The following is a 27,340-nucleotide window of genomic DNA, read 5'->3' on the forward strand; positions in this document are numbered from 1 at the left end:
GAGCTTACATGCCAGCAGCCTCCTATCCTGTACATGGAGCTCATATATCAGCAGCCTCCTATCCTGTACATGGAGCTCGCATGCTAGCAGCCTTCTATCCTGTACATGGAGCTCACATGCCAGCAGCCTCCTATCCTCTACATGGAGCTCACATGCCAGCAGCCTCCTATCCTGTACATGGAGCTCACATGCCATCAGCCTCCTATCCTGTACATGGACCTCACATGCCAGCAGCCTCCTATCGTGTACATGGAGCTCGCATGCCAGCAGCTTCCTATCCTATACATGGAGCTCGCATGCCAACAGCCTCCTATCCTGTACATGGAGCGCACATGCCAGCAACCTCTTATCCTATACATGGAGCTCACATGCCAGCAGCCTCCTATCCTGTACATGGAGCTCACATGCCAGCAGCCTCCTATCCTGTACATGGAGCTTGCATGCCAGCAGCCTCCTATCCTGTACATGGAGCTCACATGCCAGCAGCCTCCTATCCTGTACATGGAGCTCACATGCCAGCAGCCTCCTATCCTGTACATGGAGCTCGCATGCCAGCAGCCTCCTATGCTGTACATGGAGCTCGCATGCCAGCAGTCTCCTATCCTGTACATGTAGCGCGCATGCCAGCAGCCTCCTATCCTGTACATGGAGCTCACATGCCAGCAGCCTCCTATCCTGTACATGGAGCTCACATGCCAGCAACCTCCTATCCTGTACATGGAGCTCACATGCCAGCAGCCTCCTATCCTGTACATGGAGCGCGCATGCCAGCAGCCTCCTATCCTGTACATGTAGCGCGCATGCCAGCAGCCTCCAATCCTGTACATGGAGCTTACATGCCAGCAGCCTCCTATCCTGTACATGGAGCTCACATATCAGCAGCCTCCTATCCTGTACATGGAGTTCGCATGCCAGCAGCCTTCTATCCTGTACATGGAGCTCACATGTCAGCAGCCTCCTATCCTGTACATGGAGCTCACATGCCAGCAGCCTCCTATCCTGTACATGGAGTTCACATGCCAGCAGCCTCCTATCCTGTACATGGACCTCACATGCCAGCAGCCTCCTATCCTGTACATGGAGCTCGCATGCCAGCAGCCTCCTATCCTGTACATGGAGCGCACATGCCAGCAGCCTCCTATCCTGTACATGGAGCTCGCATGCCAGCAGCCTCCTATCCTGTACATGGAGCTCGCATGCCAGCAGCCTTCTACTGTACATGGAGCTCACATGCCAGCAACCTCCTATCCTGTACATGGAGCGCGCATGCCAGCAGCCTCCTATCCTATACATGGAGCTCGCATGCCAGCAGCCTCCTATCCTGTACATGGAGCTCACATGCCAGCAGCCTCCTATCCTGTACATGGAGCTCGCATGCCAGCAGCCTCCTATCCTGTACATGGAGCTCACATGCCAGCAGCCTCCTATCCTGTACATGGAGCTCGCATGCCAGCAGCCTCCTATCCTGTACATGGAGCTCGCATGCCAGCAGCCTCCTATCCTGTACATGGAGCACACATGCCAGCAGCCTCCTATCCTGTACATGGAGCTCGCATGCCAGCAGCCTCCTATCCTGTACATGGAGCTCGCATGCCACCAGCCTTCTATCCTGTACATGGAGCTCACATGCCAGCAGCCTCCTATCCTGTACATGGAGCTCACATGCCAGCAGCCTCCTATCCTGTACATGGACTTCACATGCCAGCAGCCTCCTATCGTGTACATGGAGCTCGCATGCCAGCAGCCTCCTATCCTATACATGGAGCTCGCATGCCAGCAGCCTCCTATCCTGTACATGGAGCACACATGCCAGCAACCTCCTATCCTGTACATGGAGCTCACATGCCAGCAGCCTCCACATGCCAGCAGCCTCCTATCGTGTACATGGAGCTCGCATGCCAGCAGCCTCCAATCGTGTACATGGAGCTCGCATGCCAGCAGCCTCCAATCGTGTACATGGAGCTCGCATGCCAGCAGCCTCCAATCGTGTACATGGAGCTCGCATGCCAGCAGCCTCCTATCCTATACATGGAGCTCGCATGCCAGCAGCCTCCTATCCTGTACATGGAGCTCGCATGCCAGCAGCCTCCTATCCTATACATGGAGCTCGCATGCCAGCAGCCTCCTATCCTGTACATGGAGCTCGCATGCCAGCAGCCTCCTATCCTATACATGGAGCTCGCATGCCAGCAGCCTCCTACCCTATACATGGAGCTCACATGCCAGCAGCCTCCTATCCTGTACATGGAGCTCGCATGCCAGCAGCCTCCTATCCTGTACATGGAGCTCGCATGCCAGCAGCCTCCTATCCTGTACATGGAGCTCGCATGCCAGCAGCCTCCTATCCTATACATGGAGCTCGCATGCCAGCAGCCTCCTATCCTGTACATGGAGCTCGCATGCCAGCAGCCTCCTATCCTGTACATGGAGCTCGCATGCCAGCAGCCTCCTATCCTATACATGGAGCTCGCATGCCAGCAGCCTCCTATCCTGTACAAGGAGCTCACATGCCAGCAGCCTCCTATCCTGTACATGGAGCTCACATGCCAGCAGCCTCCTATCCTGTACATGGAGCTCACATGCCAGCAGCCTTCTATCGTGTACATGGAGCTCACATGCCAGCAGCCTCCTATCCTGTACATGGAGCTCGCATGCCAGCAGCCTCCTATCCTGTACATGGAGCTCGCATGCCAGCAGCCTCCTATCCTATACATGGAGCTCGCATGCCAGCAGCCTCCTATCCTGTACATGGAGCTCGCATGCCAGCAGCCTCCTATCGTGTACATGGAGCTCACATGCCAGCAGCCTCCTATCCTATACATGGAGCTCGCATGCCAGCAGCCTCCTATCCTGTACATGGAGCTCGCATGCCAGCAGCCTCCTATCGTGTACATGGAGCTCACATGCCAGCAGCCTCCTATCCTATACATGGAGCTCACATGCCAGCAGCCTCCTATCCTGTACATGGAGCTCGCATGCCAGCAGCCTCCTATCCTGTACATGGAGCTCGCATGCCAGCAGCCTCCTATCCTGTACATGGAGCTCGCATGCCAGCAGCCTCCTATCCTATACATGGAGCTCGCATGCCAGCAGCCTCCTATCCTGTACATGGAGCTCGCATGCCAGCAGCCTCCTATCCTGTACATGGAGCTCGCATGCCAGCAGCCTCCTATCCTATACATGGAGCTCGCATGCCAGCAGCCTCCTATCCTGTACATGGAGCTCGCATGCCAGCAGCCTCCTATCGTGTACATGGAGCTCACATGCCAGCAGCCTCCTATCCTATACATGGAGCTCGCATGCCAGCAGCCTCCTATCCTGTACATGGAGCTCACATGCCAGCAGCCTCCTATCCTGTACATGGAGCTCGCCAGCCAGCAGCCTCCTATCCTGTACATGGAGCTCGCCAGCCAGCAGCCTCCTATCCTATACATGGAGCTCGCATGCCAGCAGCTTCCTCTCACAAATTTGGCTCTATTCACAAAACTTCTCAGAAATGACTTATCACCTTGTGGAACCCACAAGAGCGCTTTTCAGAGCATTGAAGGAGCGCTTGAAAACGCTAACGATTTCCAAAAACGCTCAGCTAATGTTAACGGATGTGCCAACTTCCACTGGAGCGTTTGCGATTCCCAAAATCCAAAATCGCAAGCGCAGGACATGCAGCATTTTGTTAGCGTTTGCGCTTCAATGTAAAGTATATAATCACTGGTGTAATCGCTCATTAAAACTTGCACTAAGCGATTTTGCTAGCGTTTTAAAGTTACTGTACACTGTAACAAAATTAAAAAATGAATGAAAGGACCAATCAGACTTTAAAACGTTAATCGCTACACAACCGCTGGCAAATTGATTACACTTTTTAAAATCGCTCCCTAAAACCCTCATGAAATCGCTTACAAACTGCTCATACAAAACGCTTGCAAGTGCGATTAGCGATAGCGTTTTGTAGTGGGTTCCAGGCCTTAAGCACATTTACAAGCAAAATAATCACTCAAAATAAGTTGTTCCCCATTAACTTCATTTCAATATTACTTTTCTTGCTCTTTGGGAGCATAAAATGTAACAAAGATAAGGTGAAAACAGGTGAAAAAGCTTTGTGAACCCTGCCCATTGGGAGAGGGCTGTTTATACATGATCACCCTTCGCACCTGCTCCAGCCTGCGTGACGTGACTGATGTGAACCCTGCTGCGAGAGTGAAACTTCCCCTCAGCCACCTGAAACCAGCAGCGGCGGGGCGGAGCCGGAGGACGAGGCGCAGGGCGGGTACTACAGGCAGCGTGTGGGGCATAAAGAAAGACAACAGGAAGAGGCGTAAAGGGTGCGCCGCTGGTTTACCTGAGCTGACGTCAGGATGGGCGGAGCTTCGTGAGGAAACGCTGACCTCCAGGTGAAGCTCGCTCAGTGAGACTCGGGAGTGAGGCGGAGAAGTTGCTCAGCCGGGAGCCCCAGCAGGTCACGTAATATACGCACACCCCAAAGAAGTGAAGAACCATCGAGCTGTAATCCATTCATTCTTACCCTCAGCTGCGAGCGGTGAGTCCTAGTTTGCCCCAATAAGGGACTATCCGGGGATACGTGGTGGGATCTGCGTTTGCGTGCCTAGAGAGAGAAGCCTCAAGTGACGTCACTGTCTAGCCCCGCCCCTGCGGAGATCTCAACCATGGCGGCTTGGCTCCGCGGGTTCCTCCTCCTGCTGCTTCCCTTTGCCTTAGCAGAATCAGAGATGCCCTGTGACGGCTTTGAAGTGATGGAAGGATATGGCACGTTGGATTTGGAGACCCATCCACGGCTGGGAGTGAGGGTGGTGGATACGATGGAGAACGTGTCGGACACTGCCTGCTGGGAGCAATGCTGTCATCATGATAACTGTCACCTGGCTATCATGTCCAATGGAAGGTGTGACCTCATCGTTTGTCACGTGAAAGGCTTCAACATGTGTGAGCTGACCCCACAGGAGGGTGCCAGGAGCTTCCGTAAACTGGACGCTGGGACCCAACCCACACAAGAAGGTAATATTATTACACAGGACAAAGTGATGCTAAAGTATACCAGTGATGGGAAAACCAAGGAAACTGATGGTAGTGACCAACTTATGAAATACTGAATTACCGGCTGTAATACTAAACCCTCTGGATATAAACTTTTGAATAAAGATAGCCATACATCTGGTGACTCGGTGGCCGATTGACCATCCCATTCGATTATTATAATCGGATGAAAATCTGTGCTGCCAAACTGACAATGTGACCAATTTGAGTTCTAAAATTGGTCGCATTGTCAATCGCGCATGCTGCAAGATGTTGGGCTGACTTGCTCAAGCAGGTGTGTGGCGGTAGCAATGTGTAACTTCAGGGATGAATGTGACTAATCCCCCTGCCCTTTCCTCCATAATGTTAAGTGCCCCCCCCCCCCCCCCCCCCCCCCTTCACAACCACCCACCCGGTGGTGCTGCCACAGCTTGTCCCCGCAGGCTCCAAATGCACTCCACTCTCTATACATGCGCACCTCGTGGTTGCCTAGTAATGATGCGTGTATGTCATACATGTGGGCACTGTTACTAGGCAACCATGTGGCTTGCATGTATGCAAAACAGTGTGCCCAGAGGCTGCAGGGACAAGTGGAGGTCGACAGGTAACGTGTAACATGCATGCACCGGGGAGGGGGACACTTAACATTAGGGGGAAAGCGGTGAGGTGGTCTGATGCGGTGTCACAAGGCTGATTCCGGATCTATTTCAGCATGGAATTGTTCGGGAATCAGTCTGTGGTGTATGGGCAGCGAACAGATCTCTCTAATCAGATTCAATGAGAGAGATTTGTCTCTTGGTGGAATCTGCCCATCATCGCTAGATCTATTGCTAGCGTAACTCACCTGGTGTTCTGATGCTTTTATGTGATCCCCAGTGGCCCAGAGAAGTAGTATAATAACCAGAGGATCATTACAGCCTGTTGATAGTTTGAGCAGGTCGGCAATGTATGTAAAGTTAAAATTGAATTGGTGTATAGGGGTGATGGTTGTCGTTTTTTTTTTTTTTTTTTTTTTTTTTTCCCTTTAATTATTATATAGGAACTGGAATTAGCATGTCGGAAAGCAAAAACGTACCGTGTATTCCCAGCATAAGATTGGGTCAAAGTGGAAGGGTTGGTTGCTATAGCTGCTCAAGATTCTGCTTTAATGATATAAGGAAAATTAAATTTGGATCGAATTGTTTACTGATAAAAGCAGCTGTACTTCTGCCATCATTCAGAAATTTCCATTGATATTTGTAAACCAGTTCTCAGACTGTTGGCAGGGCCTTCATGACGACCTGTCAGAGAAGGCTGAACGTTTGTATTACTGCAGAATATTGTACAAATTCTTGCACAGGAGTGGCGTTTCCCTCCAGAGCAGGTGTGATTTAAATGAAGTTATGTGGTTTTTGCACTGGAACTTCTGCCTTTTCATCAGAATTCCAGTGTAATTGGTAGCTGCCTAGGTAATGCAGATGCTTTTGCACTTGAGGTATTTTAGCATGCATATATACATGCTATTTTGATTGGCTGATCAATTTACCACCCCCATGTAGTATGGGGGCCTGAAGATTTTGAATACTGAATAGATTGTATAAGTAAGCTCTCATACTACATAGAAGTCATAAAATTGGCCAATCACTAAAATTGAATGTGTACCAGGCTTTAGGACAGTGAGTAATAAAGACCTGTACACACTCAACCAAACCACCTGATTTGTTTGATTGTGATCTGGACGACAGTCAGGTGTGTGGCAAACAGACAAGTGACTGATAACAGGCGGTTTGTCCTATCCATCCGAAGGATCAACTTGCAACTTTTGGTCTGATATCATGCAGTTGGCCATGTGCTGTATAAGGTGGATGCATAATGCAGTGAGTCCCCAAGATGCAATCAACCTGCCCATCCTGTCTAAGGGCCTGTTCAGACTATCTGCGTATGAAGAATGCGTTTAAAATCAAAGAAACGCACGTTGAAAAACGCATGCGTTTTTCTTGCGTTCTAATGCGTATTCTATTGCGTTTTGCACACACACGTGACCCAGGGGAAAAAAAAGAATTATGGGAACCGCAGAGGAAAACGGACGCTAAAAACGCAATAGTACGCGTTTTTGATACGCGTCCATAGACTTTCATTGCATCCGTTTCTATGCGTGACGCACAGAACTGCGTGCAGCAATGCGGATGAGAAACGTATGCGTCTCATACGCATACATGTGAACGAGCCCATTTAAAAGCATTAGGAGCCGTTTCTATGCGTTTTTGGTACCCAGACACGTTCCCTGAAAAACGTCTAGGAACGCGCATAGTCTGAACAGGCCCTAAATTTAGTTGCACACCCCCTTCCTGGGCTTGACCAGCCCAATGTGTAAATACAGAGTATAGCTCAGCAGATGCTGTGCTCTCACTTGTCCAGTGCTGTGCCTTCTGCCTGTCTGCTCACCGCCTAACCTAGTGCCCAACATCTCCTACCACATGTAGCGTGAGATGCCGGGCCTAAAGGGAGCAGAGGAGACTTTCAGGATGGTTGCACATGCACAGCGCTGGACTCCCAACAGTGAGGTGAGGGCAGTCGTGGTGTATGGTGGATTGACTTCTGCTAGACGTAGTAAGGAGAAACATGCTTTAGCTTGATCTGCCACTCCGTAGCTTTGGTGATGCTTCTGCGCAGCTGTACACACTAGATTCTTGCCAGAGACTGACAGGCCCCCTCTGCTGAGTTTAGACTAGCTTGCGTACAAGACTTTTTTTTTTAAATTCTACATGGTCTTCCCTCCATAGCAACAGATTGGTGTACAACACTCGGCCTGAACTGTCATGTGAGAGATTAAGTCAGCAATCCGTGTGAGCAGCAGTGTGATGTTTTTCTTCTGAGGCTGGGTCAATGTGGAAGTGTTGGTTGCTACAGTTGCTCAAGTTTACGCTCTGATCTAAGGAAAACTAAATTGGTTCTTGATTGTTTACTGATAACAGCAGCTGTACCTCTGCCACCTTTCAGAAACTGGCACCATTGATATTTGTGAACAGTGGACTTTAAGTTCTCAGACTGTGGGTAGGGCCTTCATAACATCCTGTCAGAGAAGACTGTGAATGTTTGTTTTTGTATTACTGCAGAATATTTGGATGAATTCTTGCTCAGGAGTGGCTTTTCCCTCTAGAGCAGGTGTGAGTAAATTAAGGTATGTGGTCTCTGCTCTGGAACTCCGTCCTTTTCGTCAGAATTCCAGTGTAATTGGTAGCTGCCTAGGTGATGTAGATGCTTGTTGTTGCACTTGAGGTATTTTAGAAGGACCGTGAGTAAAGAACTGTACACACGCTCAAACCACCATATTTGTCTGATCTTGGTCTGTTGGATGGTTTTCACGACCCACCTGAAGGCTCAACTCACATTATTGTTGGGCTGATATGCAGTTAGCCATGTGTGTACGGCGTCCGAACGATGTACTTATTTTGAATGCGGCCATGTCGTGCAGTCCGCTGCTTTGCTTGCATGTGTAGTATGTTAAGGAGTTGATCATTTAGATGGTCGGTGTGCAGAAAATATTAATCGTGTAAACTCCATGGGTCGGTCTCCTGTCATGGTGCTGGCCATGCACTTTGGGCTTAAAACGGTCCAATTATCTTGCTCAGTTTAAGATAAGTTTGGGCCTGGAAGTAGACATTTAGCACCTAGCACACTACTGTACTGTCTTCCAAGCACCATGCTCTTTTCTACAGAGGGAGGGGGTAGGGAGGTTTGTATAGCAACTACTACAATTAAATATTCGCAGTCCCAAGTGTGACTAATCCAAAGGTGTAGACAACGGAGACATTGGAACTCATTCTAGATGTTCACCTGGGCCGAGCGCAATTGTCATGCAACAAAACTGGACAAAGCTGAGCATTGACCTTGCAGATCAGTCTTCAGCAATGTTTTCACTGCTGACCAACTTTGAAGGTGTGATGCCGCAATGAATGGAGTTTCGCAATTCACCGCTTGGTGCGGTTACAATGTATACAATTATTAACCAAAACAATCTATACTGACAAAGCTGGTTTTGTTTAGCTAAGAAGGCCTTTCATTTAGCTGGACAAAGGATCTTTAGAAGACTGTTGGCAGATATTGCCCATTTCAGCCAATGAAAGTATTTTTGTATTCGTCATATTGGCTCCAAATTGGAAAGTCAGAGGGAAACGTTTGAGGTAACAGTTGCCATAACTGGCAATGATCTCCTGCATTTGGGACCTTTTTCTTGCAGATAGAGGTGAATGGTATTTTTGCAGAAAAGTTAGTAAGGGTGCATTTCACACAAGCAGTTGGCAGCAGTACAGTTAAAGCGCACCTGATCTCAGAGCTTTTACTTTGCTCTAAAAGATATGCAACAGCATATGACTTTAAAAGAGAATTTTGTTACATCTAATACAAATCCTGCAATAAATCTGCATTACTTTCTGCTTTCATGAAAGTGGACATATTAGCTTCTCTGCTGTGGCAGTGAGCTGACACAGCTGAGGGATAAAATTACAACTTGTGATTAGTCTGAGGGGGGACTGGGCTCAGCTCTCTACATACAGGGTGCATTTGTTTTCCTTCTGTCCTGTGCAAGAGTTCAGGCCCACTAGCCCACTGCTGGTCAGCTGCCCCTGTTTATGTGCTGGGTTACAAGTGCCTAAAAGTGCTCATTAATGGTACAATTTCTCAAACTATCATCTGTACAATTCATTGCATTGGGTGTCAGTCGGGCCTATCGATGACTATTTTTCTATCAATCGTTCTGTCCATTGGCATTTTGGAACAATTCTTTTGGTCTTATCTGTCGGTGGGTTGTTGGTAAAAGTGGACAATTAATAAGCGCCTTAAAGGACCACTATAGCAAAAACAAAAGTTAAAACCTGACAAAACTGACATGTTTTGGACCAGTGCATCTCATTGTGGGGGATTCTCATTTTTTTTTTCTTTGTTTTCAAAGGTATTTTCTGAATGGCAGTCTTAGTCTAACTACCAAAATGGTAAGATGCCAGCCTCTCTACTGTATTGCACTCTATTTTGGCAGTTTGACTAACTGCTATTAAAATGCTTTTGAAAACCCTGGGCTCCCCCGTGGTCCTTGCTACACTTCTGGAACTTGGACATGCCATTTTGCTTTCCGTCAGAAAGAAGCCGCGTCAGAGTCGGAGCAATTTTGGGTACCTTGAGTCGGGAGTCGGTGGTTTCATAAGTTGAGGAGGTGAAGTCGTGTTTTTTTTTTTTTGTTGTTGTTTGTTTCTCTCTCCCCCCCCCCCCCCCCCCCCCCCCCACTAAGAATTCCTAATGTGCAGTAGAAGTTTGTCAATAACGAAATGCTAAAGCCCTGATTGGTAAGCAGTGCTGAATCCCCATCAAGGCTATCTGTGGGATATTTGCACAGTTTGTATGTTCTCCCCGTCTGCCTAGGTTTTCTCTGGGCACTCCACTTTCTTCCCACATCCCAAAAATATACAGGTAAGTTAATTAGCTTCCCCCTAAATTGTCCCTAGACTACAATATATACTATATGACACATACATGGACTTATGACTATGGTTGAGATTACATTGTGAGCCCCCTTTGAGGGACTGTTGTGACAATATGATCTGTACAGAGCTGCAGAAGATGTTGGTGCTATATAACCACTAATTATACATGCTAGAGGGAGCTCCTGTGTCTTCCAGTATATAGATATGCACAGGGATACAGAAAAGCCTTTTTAAATGTCTTGTTTCTGCTCTGTCCTCAAAGAGAAGCCGAGGTGGCATTGTATTACGTTAGTGGGGCACAGAGGCTGGTAGGGCACACTAACACCAGCCTCTGTTGCCCCATCGTGTGTCTCAGACCCCCCTGCTCGCCGCTATACCCCCGCAGTGCTGGCGACACGCAGCGTGTCGCCAGCACAATGTTTACTCTAGCGCTGTCTGTCAGTGCTGCTCTGCCGCCTCCTCCGCATCGCCGCTACCCGCCCTCGTCCCTTCCCTCCCGCTGATTGGAGGGAAGGGACGAGGGCGGGTAGCGGCGATGCGGAGGAGGCGTGGGAGCGGCGCTGACAGACAGCGCTAGAGTAAACATTGTGCTGGCGACGCGCAGCTTGTCGCCAGCACTGCGGGGGTATAGCGGCGAGCAGGGGGGTCTTTGAGACACACGATGGGGCAACAGAGGCTGGTGTTAGTGTGCCCAACCAGCCTCTGTGCCCCACTAACGTAATACAATGCCACCTCGCTTCTCTTCAAGTGCTGCCTGCCAGTGCATTGGATCAAATGGGGTGAAAAGCAGGGCTGTGTGGCTCTCCCTATTGGCTGTCTGCTGCATTTGTCAACTTTACTGCATAGAGATTGTAAGTTAGGGCTGGTGCACACCGAGCGGCTTTTTGGGCGTTTTCAGATCCGCTTGCGGCTGCGGATCTGCTTGGTCAATGTATCTCAATAGGGTGGTGCACACCAGAGCGGCAGGCGTTTTGCAGAAACGAAAAATGCCTGGGTGAGGCATTTTTGGATTTCGGATGCGTTTCTGCCTCAATGTTAAGTATAGGAAAAACGCAAACCGCTCTGAAAAACGGCACTTCAGAGCGGTTTTGCAGGCGTTTTTGTTACAGAAGCTGTTCAGTAACAGCTTTACTGTAACAATATATGAAATCTACTATACTGAAAACCGCAGCAGCAATCCGCAAAACGCTAGCAAAACGCCTCATAAAAATTAAAAAAAAAGCGTTTAAAAATCTGCTAGCATTTTGCGGATCTGCTAGCGGGTTTTGGTGTGCACCAGCCCTTACTGAATGGTTAGAGCTGGAGATAAATGCCAAACACTTTTTTTTTTTTTTTTTTTTTTTTTTCTTGATATACGGAATGCTTTAATCTTTGAATTTACACTTAATGAAGTGCAAATGTAACTTGTCTCACTAGTCGGTAACTTTACTTTTCTGTGTTGATGGGTTTAGTGAATTGGCATTTGCCAAGTTGATCGGTAAAATCAGCTGTTTTCTGCATTACCAGATGTGCTAATGCTTAGTGAATTAAAAACGTTGTCTGGTGTGCTTTTTGTTGTTGGGTTTTCAAAGACTTGAATTTTATTGAATTTTTCTTTAGTTTCCTTGGAAGCTTCTTTGTATGCCCAAAGTGCAGCATTCTTTCTAGTTTGTTAGTCATGTAAAAGCCATCAATCCTAAATGATATAATTTAGTTTTGTGTAATAAGTGAGGACATTATGGAATCTATATATATAATAGACTAAGTGCCTCAACCTTCAAACAAGAAGAAGAAGTACTTTGCATGAGAAAATTTATGCGTGCTCACACACCAAGTTTAAGACCTCTTTTCCACGGACTGTTGAGCTGTGTGCTCAGCAAGTGGTTACCAGGCAGCAGTGAGCAGTTACCAGGCAGCAACAAGCAGTTACCAGGCAGCAACAAGCAGTTACCAGGCAGCAACAAGCAGTTACCAGGCAGCAACAAGCAGTTACCAGGCAGCAACGAGCAGTTACCAGGCAGCAGCGAGCAGTTACCAGGCAGCAGCGAGCAGTTACCAGGCAGCAGCGAGCAGTTACCAGGCAGCAGCGAGCAGTTACCAGGCAGCAGCGAGCAGTTACCAGGCAGCAGCGAGCAGTTACCAGGCAGCTGCAAGCAGTTACCAGGCAGCTGCAAGCAGTTACCAGGCAGCTGCAAGCAGTTACCAGGCAGCTGCAAGCAGTTACCAGGCAGCTGCAAGCAGTTACCAGGCAGCTGCAAGCAGTTACCAGGCAGCTGCAAGCAGTAACCAGGCAGCTGCAAGCAGTTACCAGGCAGCTGCAAGCAGTTACCAGGCAGCTGCAAGCAGTTACCAGGCAGCTGCAAGCAGTTACCAGGCAGCTGCAAGCAGTTACCAGGCAGCTGCAAGCAGTTACCAGGCAGCTGCAAGCAGTTACCGGGCAGCTGCAAGCAGTTACCGGGCAGCTGCAAGCAGTTACCGGGCAGCTGCAAGCAGTTACCGGGCAGCTGCAAGCAGTTACCGGGCAGCAGCAGCGAGCAGTTACCGGGCAGCAGCAGCGAGCAGTTACCGGGCAGCAGCAGCGAGCAGTTACCGGGCAGCAGCAGCGAGCAGTTACCGGGCAGCAGCAGCGAGCAGTTACCGGGCAGCAGCAGCGAGCAGTTACCGGGCAGCAGCAGCGAGCAGTTACCGGGCAGCAGCAGCGAGCAGTTACCGGGCAGCAGCAGCGAGCAGTTACCGGGCAGCAGCAACGAGCAGTTACCGGGCAGCAGCAACGAGCAGTTACCGGGCAGCAGCAACGAGCAGTTACCGGGCAGCAGCAACGAGCAGTTACCGGGCAGCAGCAACGAGCAGTTACCGGGCAGCAGCGGGCAGTTGTGAGTTTGAGAGCCATTTCACTGCCTATTCACAGTCCATGGAAAAGAGGCCTTACCCTAGCAAGTCTGACATTGCAAATCTGGCCTAATTGGATATTCATGAGGCAATGCTCATGCAAATGCATGCACAAACCAATACCACAAAGCAGTCACCCTGCTACATGCTACATTGGCACTATCCGGCTTAGTGCACACCAGAGCGGTTTGGCAGCGGTTTGCGATCCACTTGCGGCTGCGGATACGCTTGGGTAATGTATTTCAATGGGCTGGTGCACACCAGAGCGGGAGGCGTTTTGCTGAAACGCATACTTCCGAGGTGAGGCATTTTTTTGAATTTCGGATGCGTTTCTGCCTCAATGTTAAGTATAGGAAAAACGCAAACCGCTCTGAAAAACGGCAGTTCAGAGCGGTTTTGCAGGCGTTTTTGTTACAGAAGCTGTAACAGCTTTACTGTAACAATATATGAAATCTACTACACCAAAAACGCTTTACAAAACCGCAAAATGCTAGGTGAAATGCTACAGAAAAATAAGAAAAAGCGTTTCAAAATCTGCTAGCATTTTGCGGATCTGCTAGCAGTTTTTGGTGTGCTCCAGGCCTCCAGGAGCGCCACGGGGAGGATTCCCAATGCCCCCTTTTTATACAACTGGGGGACCGCAGGGTCCCAGGCTCTCTCACTGCCTGGAAACCACAGCGGCACCCCGGAGGGGGAGGCTGAGTGGCGTGGACGACCCCCCCCCCCCCCCCCAAGTTTGGCCAGCGCCGGGGAGAGCCGTCTGCACCCACCTCCCAATATTAAAAACAGGCACTTGCCTTAACGTCCATTGCGTTCTGCTACATGCGCATTAATTTGGGGGCACCACATGAGAAAGGAGAGAAGCATGGGTCACCCCGAGCTTTAGAGCTCAGGGCTGGCTCACATACAGCACCCCAGAGGGGGGGGGGGGGGAGGACATGCGCACTCACTCCAGGGTTCACACCACCGGAGCAAGCCATCCACCACCTGCCTCCAAAAGGATACAAACTGCACAAAATCCTTTCCATGAGAAAATTAATGCGCATGTAGCAGAACCCAATGGACGTTAAGGTAAGTGGCTGTTTTTAATATTAGGAGGTGGGTGCGGACGGCTCTCCCCAGCGCTGGCCACGCTTGGGGGGGGGGGGGGGGGGGGGGGCAGCTGCGCCACCCAGCCTCCCACTCCGGGGTGCCGCTGTGGTTCCCAGGCAGCGAGAGAGCAGTTTGCAGTATTGGTTTTTTGACCCTGCATAGTTTGGCATGCGAAAGCAAATGCATATTTGCATGAGCATTGCCTCATGAATAGCCAATTAGGCCGGATGTGCAAAGCCAGACTTGCTAGGGTTAAACTTGGTGTTTGAGCACGCATACATTTTCTCATAGAAAGCCTACTTCTTCTTGCTTCAAGGTTGAGGCACGTACTCTATTAGATAGATAGATGCGGTGTATGCTACGACGCGGGTTGGCTAGTGTTTGTATAATCCTGTAGAGCAGGGGTTCCCAACCACCAGGCTGTGGCCCACTGCCGGTCCGTGGGCAGTTTCTGGCTGGGCAACGGGTCTCCTGCGGCCCCTCCCCCAGCGGCCGCCGCTGTTACCTTAGCTGGTGGCGGCTTCTCCCCAGGCTCTTTTAGCCAAGTGTTCCACCCGGCTAATTTTAGTGACCACCCAGCTGTCATTGTGACCTCCTATGTTGTAAACCATTGTATCAGCCCTGCATGCCTCGCTCGTGCCCACCTGGCTACTTTTTCATGTCACCCCGGCTGGAAAAAGAGGGAGAACACTGTAGTAGATCTAACTTGGGAAAGTGCAGGTTTCATAGCCAGCTCCAGTGGCAGCGATTAGAGAGCTCAGGATTAAGAATGATCAATTAGATGCAAATTTATGCAGTATGAAAATGGACCAATTTAAACCAGGTTTATATTGATCCATTTTCAAGCCGTATATATTTGAATAAAAATTTGCAGAAACTCAGAAGTATTTGCATCTCTTTGATCATCCCTAGCTGGACATTCAGCTATCTGTGATTAAAATTGTAATTTGACCTCTCAGCTATGTCAGCTGGCTGCCTCAGCAGAGAGCTAATTGGTAAAAGCAGGATGTTGTCTGCTTCCATGAAAGCAGGAAGTACACTACAGATTTATTGCAGGATTTGTATCAGCTGTAACAAAGATGGTTTTTGTTTTTAAAGGTTATGTGGTTGCTTATCTCTTAGAGCAGAGAGGAAGTCTGTGTTCAGGTCTGCTTTCAGAAAAATATCCCTGCATAATCTTTCTTCTGTTCCTCATGCAGCTTTGTAATGTAGACAGAAATTGTCAGTTTCTGTTCCCTTTGGTTTTGGAGCATGTTCAGTTTATGTCTCAAACGTTACTCTAAGCAAACTTGTGAAGAGACCTCTGCTAAGCATGTGCAGTGCACACTCGATCATAGGACCTTACCAGACCATTCCTCTATGGTAACTGAATTTTAAGGTTTCTAACTATAGGTCTTCACATTCTGCAGCAAGTACAACTGCACCATTCTTAAGTTTAGAGTTCATTTGCCGAACTTCTGCTTAAAATTTGTATGAGCTAAGCTTATTGCATTCAAGGTGGGAGCACACTAGGCAATGCAGAAAACGGTTGTGTTTTTTTTTTTTTTTCGCTTTGCATTCTTTAACGTCCATAATCTATGGAGTAAAATGCAGTATCACATTTTTAAAAACACAATTCTGTCTCCATTGAGATGCATATTGTGCATCTTTTAGGCCCCATTCACACTTGCGTTTTGCCTTGCAAACGGACCGGATCCTGATCGAATCCTGATCGGATCAGGACCTGATCCTGATCGGAACCGTACAGTTCCGATCAGGATCCGGTCCGTTTGCATCAGGCTGCCATCAGGATCCGTGGGCAAAAAATAGCGAAATAAATGTTGTGGTCAGCAGAAGGTGCACCTGTAGAATCAGGTTCCTCCGCTGTAGGCCTCACCTCCACCTCCGATATTCTGCCAAAACAGCTCCAGCACGTCTGTCACTGCTGCTCCACTCCAGACATGCTTGGCCCATGTGTCCCCATCCGAAATGGCCGCTTGGATACGCATAGGAAGTGGGGTAGAACGTCAGGTTTTTGTAGGCAGTGTGTTCTGTGCCTTCCGTTTCCTATTGGTTTCTGTGTTCCTGATGGTGCTGTCAGGCTCAGGTCAGGCTCCGGTCAGGATGCGTGGGCCGGAGATCCGGACACAAAAAATAGCGCATGTTGGAAAAGAGTCCGGATCCGATCCGGCTCCGGTACGTACGGAACGGACGCGTGTGAACGTCCGCATGGACATTACATTGCTATGCGGAACGTACGTTCCGTTTGTACAGTATGCGTTCCGGATCCGATCCGGAAAATCCTGATAGCGAACGCTAATGTTGTTGCTTTGAAAATTATACAGTCAGTTTTTGGGCCAGTGCACACCAAAAACCGCTTCAGAGCAGTTTGAGCTTTTCCTATACTTCAGGGCCCGTTTCCACTATCGCGAATCCGCATGCAGACAACGCATGCGGATTCGCATAGGCAATACAAGTGGATGGGACTGTTTCCACTTGTCAGTTTTCATTTGCGTTTTTCTGTGCAGGATTTTTCTGCATGGTAGACCCTGCAGAATTCGCCTGCGTGTGGAATGCATGCGAATCGCACGCAATGTATTTAATAGGGAAATCGCATGCGGTTTCCCCATTCGTTTTTGCCGCGAATTTGCATGCGATTTCGCATAGGTACCCATTCACACAGGCAGTGACATGGTTAAAATCGCATCACCCTAACCTATGCGAAATCGCGGCAAAAAACGCATGCGGAATCGCACCCGCATGCGATTTGCCTGCGGTGATTCGCCGGCGATTCCGCTACACTGTAGTGGAAACGGGCCCTTAACTTCTTGACGACCAGCTAACGCCGATTGGCGTAAACTGGTCGTCTGCGGGTTACCATGGAAACGGCCGCTCGGTCGAGCGGCCTTTCCATGTCAGTTCACGGAGGGTGTCTCCGTGAACAGCCGGAGAGCCGCCGATGGCGGCTCGCCGGCAAAATGTAAACAGGCGGGGAAGAAATCCCCGCTGTTTACATCATACGGCGCTGCTGCGCAGCAGCGCCGTAAGGCAGATCGGCGATCCCCGGCCTCTGATTGGCCGGGGATCGCCGGCATATGATAGGCTGAAGCCTATCCTTCAATGCGCAGGACGGAAATCCGTCCTGCGCAGCACACAGGGGAAGGGAGAGGGAGGGAGCTGGCGAGAGGGCTGAAAGCGCTGCGGAGGGGGGCTTTGAAGAGCCCCCCCCCGCTAAGCAACTGCAGCCGGCGGCGATCAGACCCCCCCAGCAGGACATCCCCCTAGTGGGGAAAAAAGGGGGGTAGTCTGATCGCCCTGCTGCACTCCTGATCGGTGCTGCGGGCTGTAGAGCCCACGCAGCACCGATCAGTGTAAAATCCCCTGGTCGGCAAGTGGTTAACCCTCCTGGCGGTTTGCAAAAAAATCGCCAGGGGGCAGCAAATCTTTTTTTTAAAATTTTTTTTTTTTTTTTTTTTCCATGTAGCGAGACAAAGTCTCGCTACATGATAGCCGCTGCTCAGCGGCATCCCCCCAGCCCCTCCGATCGCCGCCGGCGATCGGAGATCCCGTTGAAAGAACGGGATCTCCTGGAGGGCTTCCCCCGTCGCCATGGCGACGGGCGGGATGACGTCACCGACGTCATCGACGTCGTGACGTCAGAGGGGACTCCGATCTGCCCCATAGCGCTGCCTGGCACTGATTGGCCAGGCAGCGCACGGGGTCTGGGGGGGGGGGGGCGGCCGCGGCGAGAGGAATTGCGGCGGATCGGCGGGTAGCGGCGGCGATCGGGCACTGCACGCAGCTAGCAAAGTGCTAGCTGCGTGCAGCAAAAAAAAAATTATGCAAATCGGCCCAGCGGGGCCTGAGCGGTGCCTTCCGGCGGCATAGCCCGAACTCAGTTCGGGCTTACCGCCAGGAAGGTTAAGGCAGAAACACATCTGCAAACAGCAAAAATGCTGCAGGAGCCACGTTTGCGTTCTGCTAAAAACCTCAAACCGCTGGTGTACACGTTGAGGTACATTAGCCAAGCGTTTTCACAGGCGGCAGCGGTTTTTAAAACTCTACCAAAAACACTTGGCGTGCACCAGCCCTCAAAGATTTCATGCTTCTCTATGGAAAGTGTGTGTGCGTTTGAGCAGATCCCTCTCTCATCCGATAATCGGGGAGAGATCTATCTGTTGGCCATATCGATCAGTGTATGGACTCCTTAATTCTGCTCGGAAGGCTTTTTTTTTTTTTTTTTTTTTTTTTTTTTTTTTTTTGCTCTGGAGTATGAATGTTGCTGCTTGATATAAATCCATACAACTTGGGAGTGTAAACCCTTCAGCAGAAAATGTGCAAGGTGTCAGGTCATAGATTCAGAGCTCTTTGTGTACGGGATCTGACCTACCTGTAGCCATATGGGGCCCATGTATAAATGAGCAGTTTTCACCCTCATGTGATCCCTGTTGCCTCTGCCTGTACACCATGCAATTTTCACTTCAGATCCTTTTTACCAATTGAGCAAAGGATCGAGCTAAAATATACAACTAACCGCCAGCGACAAATCCCAGCTCAAAATTCATCAAATATTGATCCAAATACTGGCCATTATACCATGTGTCCTTTTCAAACGATAACCAATTTGAAAAATTATCGGAAAACTTACTGAAATTTGCAAAATCGTAGGCTAGCTCTCATCTATATCCAATCTATTTCAAAATCTGAATATCAATCTATTCACTCACTCAAATAGAATTTGAACAAGTGAATATTGCATGGCATGTACCTAAAGGGGCCCATACACTCAGCCGATTTTCTGGCCTCCCGATCGAGCGATCAATTGCAAATCGGTTGGCCGATCGATGGCCGATTTCGATCAATTTCCATCGAACTGGCAGGGTGGAAAATTTAGGTCGATCTGATGAGATTGCTTATCAGTTTGCATTGGCCTTAATAGAAATCTGATGGCAAAAAAAGCCATCAGATCGAATTTCAATAGATTTCAAACTGAAATCTATTGGAATTCTATCCTGGTAAAAAATGTTCTAAAAATGCATCAGATAGATCATCAGATGCATTTCCTATCTATCTGCTGCCAATCTGACGAGTGTATGGGCACCTTAAGTTTAGTTTTAAAAACTTGTATATCCCAGCCACAGAAAATGATACATACTAGATGCATAGAATTTGGGGCCATTTAGCCAGTGTCTAATCAAAGTAGCGAGGCTTACAATACAGAATGATAGTTGTAGGATAAACAGCTGAAGAGGACAATCAGTGACTAAGGCTGCTTACACACTAAGACGTTACAGGCACACGTTAGTGCAGCCTGTAACGCTCCCCCAACGCACAGCAATGTAACACAAGTGGGCTGTTCACACAGCCCACGTTGCGTTACATGTAACGCTGCACGTTGTCTGGAAAGTGCAGCATGCGTTGTCTGGAAGTGTTTACACATGCGCAGTGGGGGGCGGAGAGGAGGCAGGGAGAGCCAGCTACAGTAGCCGCGCACATGGCTACTTAATATTCACTGCACTGGCGGCCGCTGATTGGCTGGCGGGACCACGTGATGAGTGTCTCGCTCCGCATCACGTGGTCCCGCTGGACAATCGGCGCCACTCTGGGAGACCTTATAGGAATCGAGCCGCCTAACGCGGCTCACTCTACCGTCCTCACTTGCAGCACCATACGTTGTGTTATGTGCACGTTGTGCGACCTTAACGTGGCACCTAACGCAACGTCTTGGTGTGCAAGAAGCCTAAAACATCAAACGTGAAGGGCACAGAATATTGTCAAACGCCTGACCTACTGCATTGCTTGTTCACGGTCTATGGCTAAAAGTATGAGGCAGATGGTCAGCAAGAAAGCCAGGCAACTGGTATTGCTTAAAAGGAAATATGTCAGCCTTCATATAACTCGCTTCAGGTGCTTTCCCATTCAGTGCCTCAGAACAAGACTAGATCAGTCCTGCAACCAGTCTCCATACTTCTGCGTGTGACAAGCCGCAGGGCTGCACAAACTGCATGGAGCTCACATGCGCAGTATTTGCAGTATTCTGGAGCAAAACCACAGCCATTGGCAATTTGAATTTTTTTTTTTTTTTTTTTTTTTTTTTTTTTTTTGCTTGATTTGCGGTGACAGCATCGCTCACTTGACTGGTGGGTAGCCCCCCCATATATTGCAGAAAGATTTTGAACGGTTAGATCTGTCTGGGTGCAAGAAGCTATCTGAAGGCATCATGGCCTTCAGGTTGTACAGAGTCACAATAATCTAACATGCATACAGACTGTTTCAGATAGGTTGATCCTCATCGGTGCATGGCATGGATTAAAGTAGCATTAATCCATGCCAGGCACTGATCAACCGATCAGAAACTATTTATATGCATGTTGGCTTGTTGTGGCTCTGTACAATTAACAGGCTGACACATTGCGGTTCTGGAAGTGTGGCAGGCTTACAAGGACAACAAAGTGTGATTTGCATATTCGGCAGTGAGGCCTTGTGGGGACCTCATATGCTCACTCCAATCTGAATAATCACAAATGCCTTCTGTTTTAAGGCAGCAAGCCTTTGTTTTAAATAACATTTTAGTAAGAGGGCCTTTTTGGTTCTTTGTAGCCCCTTCCACACTCTAGGGAGTGTTGGTTCACCATGAACTTACATAGTTACATAATTACATAGTTATTTGGGTTGAAAAGACATACGTCCTGCGAGTTCAACCAGAGTACAAAGTACAACACCAGCCTGCTCCCTCACATCCCTGTTTATCCAGAGGAAGGCATAAAAACCCTTACAAGGCATGGTCCAATTAGCCTCAAAAGGGAGAAAAATTCCTTCCAGACTCCAGATGGCAATCAGATAAAATTGCTGGATCAACATCACTGGGCATTACCTAGTAATTGTAGCCATGGATGTCTTTCAACGCAAGGAAAGCATCTAAGCCCCCTTTTTAAATGCAGGTATAGAGTTCGCCATAACTACTTCCTGTGGCAATGCAGTCCACCTTAATCACTCTTACTGTAAAGAACCCTTTCCTCAATGGCTAAAGCGTTTTTCCTCCATGCGCAGATCATGTCCTCTAGTCCGTGGTGAAGGCCTAGGGACAAAAAGGTCATCCGCCAAGCTTCTATATTGCCCTCAAGCTTTTATATTGCCCAGGGTAATCAGATATCTGTGGCTTACCTGAGTACTGCATGGCACCACTCTGTACTGAAATGTGGCTAGCTTTATACTTCTCATTTCAGCACAGAGTTATGGGAAGGTTCCTAAAGAACTGCACCTACCTACTCCTCTGACTTACAAGCCCAAGTTCATCTGGAAAGGAGTGGTCTTTTGTGATCAGCAAAATATTTTGATCGAATATCATTTGAGATGGCACTAGCTTTTTTAGCTTTTGTGATGTACTGAGCAGTGCATGCTTGCCTTAACCTTCTGGGGACCGGCTGCTTAACACTTCCCTATTAAGGACCAGGCCATTTTACATGGGGGGGGGGGGGGTGTATTTTGGGGGGTCTTGCAGCTGAATCCCCAGTATAGTTAGGCATGGTGTAGCCAGGTGTCCCTGTATTGCCAGCAGCCTTTATTCACCTCCCAGGCTCTAGCAATGAGCAGCTATAGCACCCTCTGCTCTGGCCTGCATTCCCGCTCACACTGTCGCTAAGTTCTGGGTCGTGGCTTGATGTCATGAAGCCAGGAACCGACACTTATGTCAGAGCAATGGGGATGCCGGCCATTGCGGAGGGGAGAGACTATCACTGGGGGAATGTTAGAAAGGGGAGTACCCATCCGCTTCTTCCCCCTCAGACCACCACTGCCAATAGTGATCACTAGGATTGGCTAGTGATCAGGAGCCAATCACGACGGCTCTGGATCAGAGGGGCAGATGTCAGCTGTCATGACAACTTGATCTCCCCTCTCAGGTGCGCATGATCGTGTCTGGAGCAGAAATGGCAGGTGGTGTAAATCCTACACCGCATCGGTTAAGCAGCTACAAGTGTGGTCCCTGAGAGGCTACAAAAGGTAAAGTCTGTCAACAGCTGTTTCGTGTGATCCCACACCTCGTCGGGACACCCAGACCCAGAATCTTATGCTAGGTACACACGCAGATTTACTATCCGAATGATTATTTCCAACATGTCTACTCTTGATTTCTGATTGATTTCCCATAGAAGTGAATGGAAAACATTCGTAAATAAGATCGGCCATGTTGGAAATAGATCGGCCAGAAAATCTGTGTACCTAGCATAACAGCATGTACCTTTTTTTTTTTTTTTTTTTTTTTTTTTTTTTTTTTTTTTTTTTTTGTATGGTTTAATTTTTGTTAAATGGTCAGGATTTATTTTCAAGTCCTCCTCCAGTTTGTCTTAATGAAAACCTGTAAAGTTCCCCTGGGAGTACTCACCTCAGGTGGGGGGAGCCTCCGGATCCTATTGAGGCTTCCCCCGTCCTCCTGTGTCCCACGGCAGTCTTGCTGTGCCCCATCCGAACAGCGGGGATGTACCTATTTACCGCTCCTGCGCAGTATCAGCTCTCCGCTCGGAGATAGGCGGAAATAGCCGATTGCTGTCGGTCAGCTCTACTGCGCCTGCGTAGAGCGGAGATCGTCTATTTCCGTGCTAAGGGCCGCAACAGCGCCCCCGCCGGGAAGGTAAATGTACCTAGTCTTGTCAGGCTTGTCAAGCCAGGATTGCAGGACCCTTCAGGGGAGCAATCGCTGGATTGGATCCCTCAGGAACTTTTTTTTTTTTTTAGTCTCTTTAAAGAGGATCTGTAACCTCAAAAAATCCCCTGTGGGGGAAGCCTCCGGATCCTAATGAGGCTTCCCACGCCGTCCTCTGTCCCACGGGGGTCTCGCTGCAGCCCTCGTGCAGCGGTGACGTAATATTTACCTTCCTGGCTCCTGCGCAGGCGCTCTGACGGCTGTCGGCTCCGAACTACACGGAAATACCCGAACGCCGTCGGGTCTGCTCTACTGCGCAGGCGCAAGTTTCCGGCGCCTGCGCAGTAGAGCGGACCCGACTGAGATCGGGTATTTCCGTGTAGTTCGGAGCCGAAAGCAGCCACAGCGCCTCCGCTGGAGCCAGCAAAGGTAAATATTGAAATTAGTCGGGCCTGTCGCCGGCTGTTCAGAGGGCTGCAGCGAGACCCCTGTGGGACAGAGGAGGGCGTGGGAAGCCTCATTAGGATCCGGAGGCTTCCCCCACCCGAGGTGAGTACCCCCCAGGGGATCTTTTTCATGTTAGAGTCTCTTTAAGGCCTGTACCCACTTCTGACTTACCGTAAGCTGAGGTGGCCGATAACTGCCCCAGCTGTAAATCTGGCTTGTGTAGGCAGCTGGCGAACCCCAACCCACGAACGATCCGGGTGATCCCACTGTTCACACCACTCCCTCAATCTTTGTGTGGCCTCACATGCACCACTCATGGCTCCCACCATCACTGTAATGATCTATTCTGTACTTTTTTTTTTTTTTTTTTTTTTTCTTCCTCTCTCTAGTCCTAAGATCAGTCAGATCTAAATCCATTTATTCATGGCCTCTCCCAACTGACCTATTCAAGACCCAGATTAAACCTGTTAGACCTGTTTGTGTCATGAACAGGTGGTTTTGTATTGCTGTGGCTGTTTGTCTAGTTTTACTTCCTTGTATCATTCTCTCACGTGGCACTGCAAATCTGTATATAGTCAGGTTCTGGTGAAGCTGGGCAGTGATGGGTCCTTCCAGTGTTCCAGAACTTCAAAGGAAGCATTCAACAAAGAGCCACTTTACAGTAATAACGCTAAAGTTTACTTTGCATACTAGTAAACCTGCTTATATTTTCCATTACAAGCTGTGACAAAATGCGGTCACCCTCCAGTTCCTGTTCCGTTTGACGCAATTTACCACTCAGACCCTAAGGGAATCCTTAAGGCATTCCGCACCGCAGGCAAAGTTACCTTTTGGATTGGTTGAATCCACACTGTACATACAAATCGAAATGGACTATCTGTGATCTCAGACCAGGTCGCTGCCACCAATTCGCATTTTAGCATGCGAATACGCAAAGGAACACTAGCTAAATCCTGTAGGTAAAAGAGTTAATTCAACAACCTTTCTAGAGATGGCAAACCTAACAATATTAACCAAAACGGTTATGGTAACATTTCCCTCAGAAGCAGAGCTTTTCTGAACAAGAACTAAAGGACTAAAAAAAATGCATAAATGAAATATAGCAATTGAGACAAATCTATACAAAACTAAAGGGCATAAGCATATGAAAGTAACTGAATGTCATAAGCAGTCTTGTCAAGTTACCATATGTCCTTTTGGAATTTAAAGAGACTCCGAAGTCTCAAATTCATGTTTTTATTTAACATAGCCCTACCTAAAACACTGAATCCCCATGGCTGTAATCTCGCTATACCCCCCCCCCAATCCACGACTTTCTTGGTCATGGATTTTGCTGCTGGAGGTGGCAGAGCCTTCAGCTGCAGCTCTGCCTCTTCATGCGTCTATCAGCCGCGTATCTCCGCCTCTCCCCAGCCCCTCTCAGTGAAGGAAGACTGAGAGGGGCGGAGGCGGCGATCCGGGCTGATAGACGCATGGAGAGGCAGAGCTGCAGCTGAAAGCTCTGCCTCTCACGGAAGTGCTGCCAGGATTCACCTGTTTGGGGGAGATTTAGTTAGATTACAGTCGCGGGGATGTGGCGTTTTTAGGTAGGGCTATGATGTACACATTTTTAAAATAAAAACATGAGTTTTATGAGACTTCAGTCTGAGTCCAAAATCTATCCACTGAACTTCGATAATTGGTTTTTAGAATGAAGTCCATGGATAACAGCCACTCCTAGATGGTTTATGGCTGGAGACATTCAGCCTGTGTCCAGCAATTTAACACATTCACCGCTGGAGGGTGGGGGTTGTAAGGGGAGATGGGCAGTGTCTGCCACCTGATCCATCTCCACCCCATGTCAGGCAGAAAAGCATATGAAATATCTGAAATGGTCATCTCTGCATCAGTTTATCGGAACCCACAGGGAATGATGCAGGCCTATTCCTGGCATGCTCTGCTTTAGACTCTCTAAAAATGGGTATATTGAGAGCTTCCATTTCTGAGCACACTGGAACTTGGTGTAGGAAGATGCTAGACACGCTTGGTGGCTTAGCCACACTCAAATCATATCTACTGTAATAATTATCTCATAATTTTGACATGGCCAGCAGCAACTGGAAAACTGATTAGTAAAAGGACTATTCTTTTATCCCAAGGTCAATTAAAGAGAACCCGAGGTGTGTTTAAAGAATGTTATCTGCATACAGAGGCTGGATCTGCCTATACAGCCCAGCCTCTGTTGCTATCCCAAACCCCACTAAGGTCCCCCTGCACTCTACAATCCCTCATAAATCACAGCCATGCTGTGAGGCTGTGTTTACATCTGTAGTCAGTCTCAGCTGCTCCCCCGCCTCCTGCATAGCTCCGGTCCCTGTCCCTTCCCTCCAATCAGCAGGGAGTTAAGGGATGCAGGCGGGGACTAGAGTTCTGCAGGAGGCGGAGAGAGCAGCAGACTGACACTATAGAGATAAACACAGCCAGCTCTGACAAGCTGTTTGTCAGCAGCGTGGCTGTGATTTATGAGGGATTGCAGAGTGCAGGGGGACCTTAGGGAGTTTGGGATAGCAGCAGAGGCTGGGCTGTATAGGCAGATCCAGCCTCTGTATGCAGATAATAATCTTCAAACCCACCTCGGGTTCTCTTTAAGCAATTTCTGCATCTCTGAAGGACTTTTTTTTTTTTTTTTTAACCACTTAACTATCAAAGAAACTGTCATTCTTTAAACACCACCTACCTATAGAGCTTTTAGCCAGCAACAATAGAAAGCTTTTCAGAAGTCTCTAATCACAGCCTGTGTGACAGGAATACTTTGTATCAGCTTTTACTTTTTTGTCGGCCTCTGGGCCAGAGCTGTACCATGTAGATGGGTGCCATCTCTGTCACAATTTACGGAGGAACGCTTTACTGTTCTGCCCTGCCCACACACTGCTTTCTTACAGATCATATGAGCAAAGCTGAGATTTTAATTTTGTAATTTCTAATTTTGTTTCATCAGTCCACAGAACACTACCACACAAGTTTTGGGATAGTGTTCTGTGAACTGAAACAAAATTAGAACGGTTTGGGCCCATGGATCAACTCTTTTTGGAGAAAGAACACCTTGCCTACTGTGATGCATGCAGGGGGTCAATCATGCTTTGGGGCTGTTTTGCTTGTGCAGGTACAGGGAAGTTTCAGCGTGTGCAAGGTACCATGAATTCTCTTCAGCACCAGGAGATATTGGATGACAATGTGATGCCAGTCCATCACAAACCTGAGGCTTGGGAGACAGACCTTTCAACAGGACAATGATCCTAAGCATACCTCCAAGTCCACTAGAGCATGGTTGCAGATTAAAGGCTGGAACATTTTTGAGTGGCCATCGCAGTCACCAGACTTAAATCCCATTGAGAACCTCTGTGGGACTTGCAGAAAGCAGTTGCAGCGCGCAATCCTAAGAATGTGACTAAACTGGAGGCTTTTGCCCATGAAGAATGGGCTAAGATACTCGTAGATCGCTGCAAGCCACTTGTGTCAAGCTATGCTTCACATTTAAAAGCGGTTATAACCGGAAAAGGATGTTGTACTAAGCATGAATGTCACTTGGGGGTTGAATAAAACTGATAATGATGTGAGCACGGAAAAGACATTTGTGGTTTTCATTATAAATTGTTATATTTGTTATAAAGTGCCTCTTTGATTTAATTGTAAGCAAGATGACTGAAATTATTATTATTATTGATTTATAAAGCGCCAACATATTCCGTGGCGCTGTACAAAGTAAGAAACAAACATGGGGTACATAATACAGACAATGGTGTACACCAGTATACAAGATACATAATTAGTGACAAAATACAAAGAA

At 48.5% G+C, this 27,340-nt stretch overlaps 1 protein-coding gene across 1 annotated transcript in view; it reads left to right on the top strand.

Annotated features, from left to right (window-relative positions):
- The first annotated feature begins 4,283 nt into the window (after positions 1-4,283).
- SPINT2 (serine peptidase inhibitor, Kunitz type 2) overlaps positions 4,284-27,340 on the top strand; it is a 45,767-nt gene continuing 22,710 nt past the window's right edge. The window contains exon 1 of the mRNA XM_068250737.1: positions 4,284-5,013. Within this exon, the coding sequence (XP_068106838.1) occupies positions 4,665-5,013 (349 nt within the window). The 5' untranslated portion in view covers positions 4,284-4,664. The remainder of the gene's footprint in view (positions 5,014-27,340) is intronic.

This window comes from Hyperolius riggenbachi, chromosome 8 (assembly GCF_040937935.1).
Source record: "Hyperolius riggenbachi isolate aHypRig1 chromosome 8, aHypRig1.pri, whole genome shotgun sequence".
Classification (NCBI taxonomy): domain Eukaryota; kingdom Metazoa; phylum Chordata; class Amphibia; order Anura; family Hyperoliidae; genus Hyperolius; species Hyperolius riggenbachi.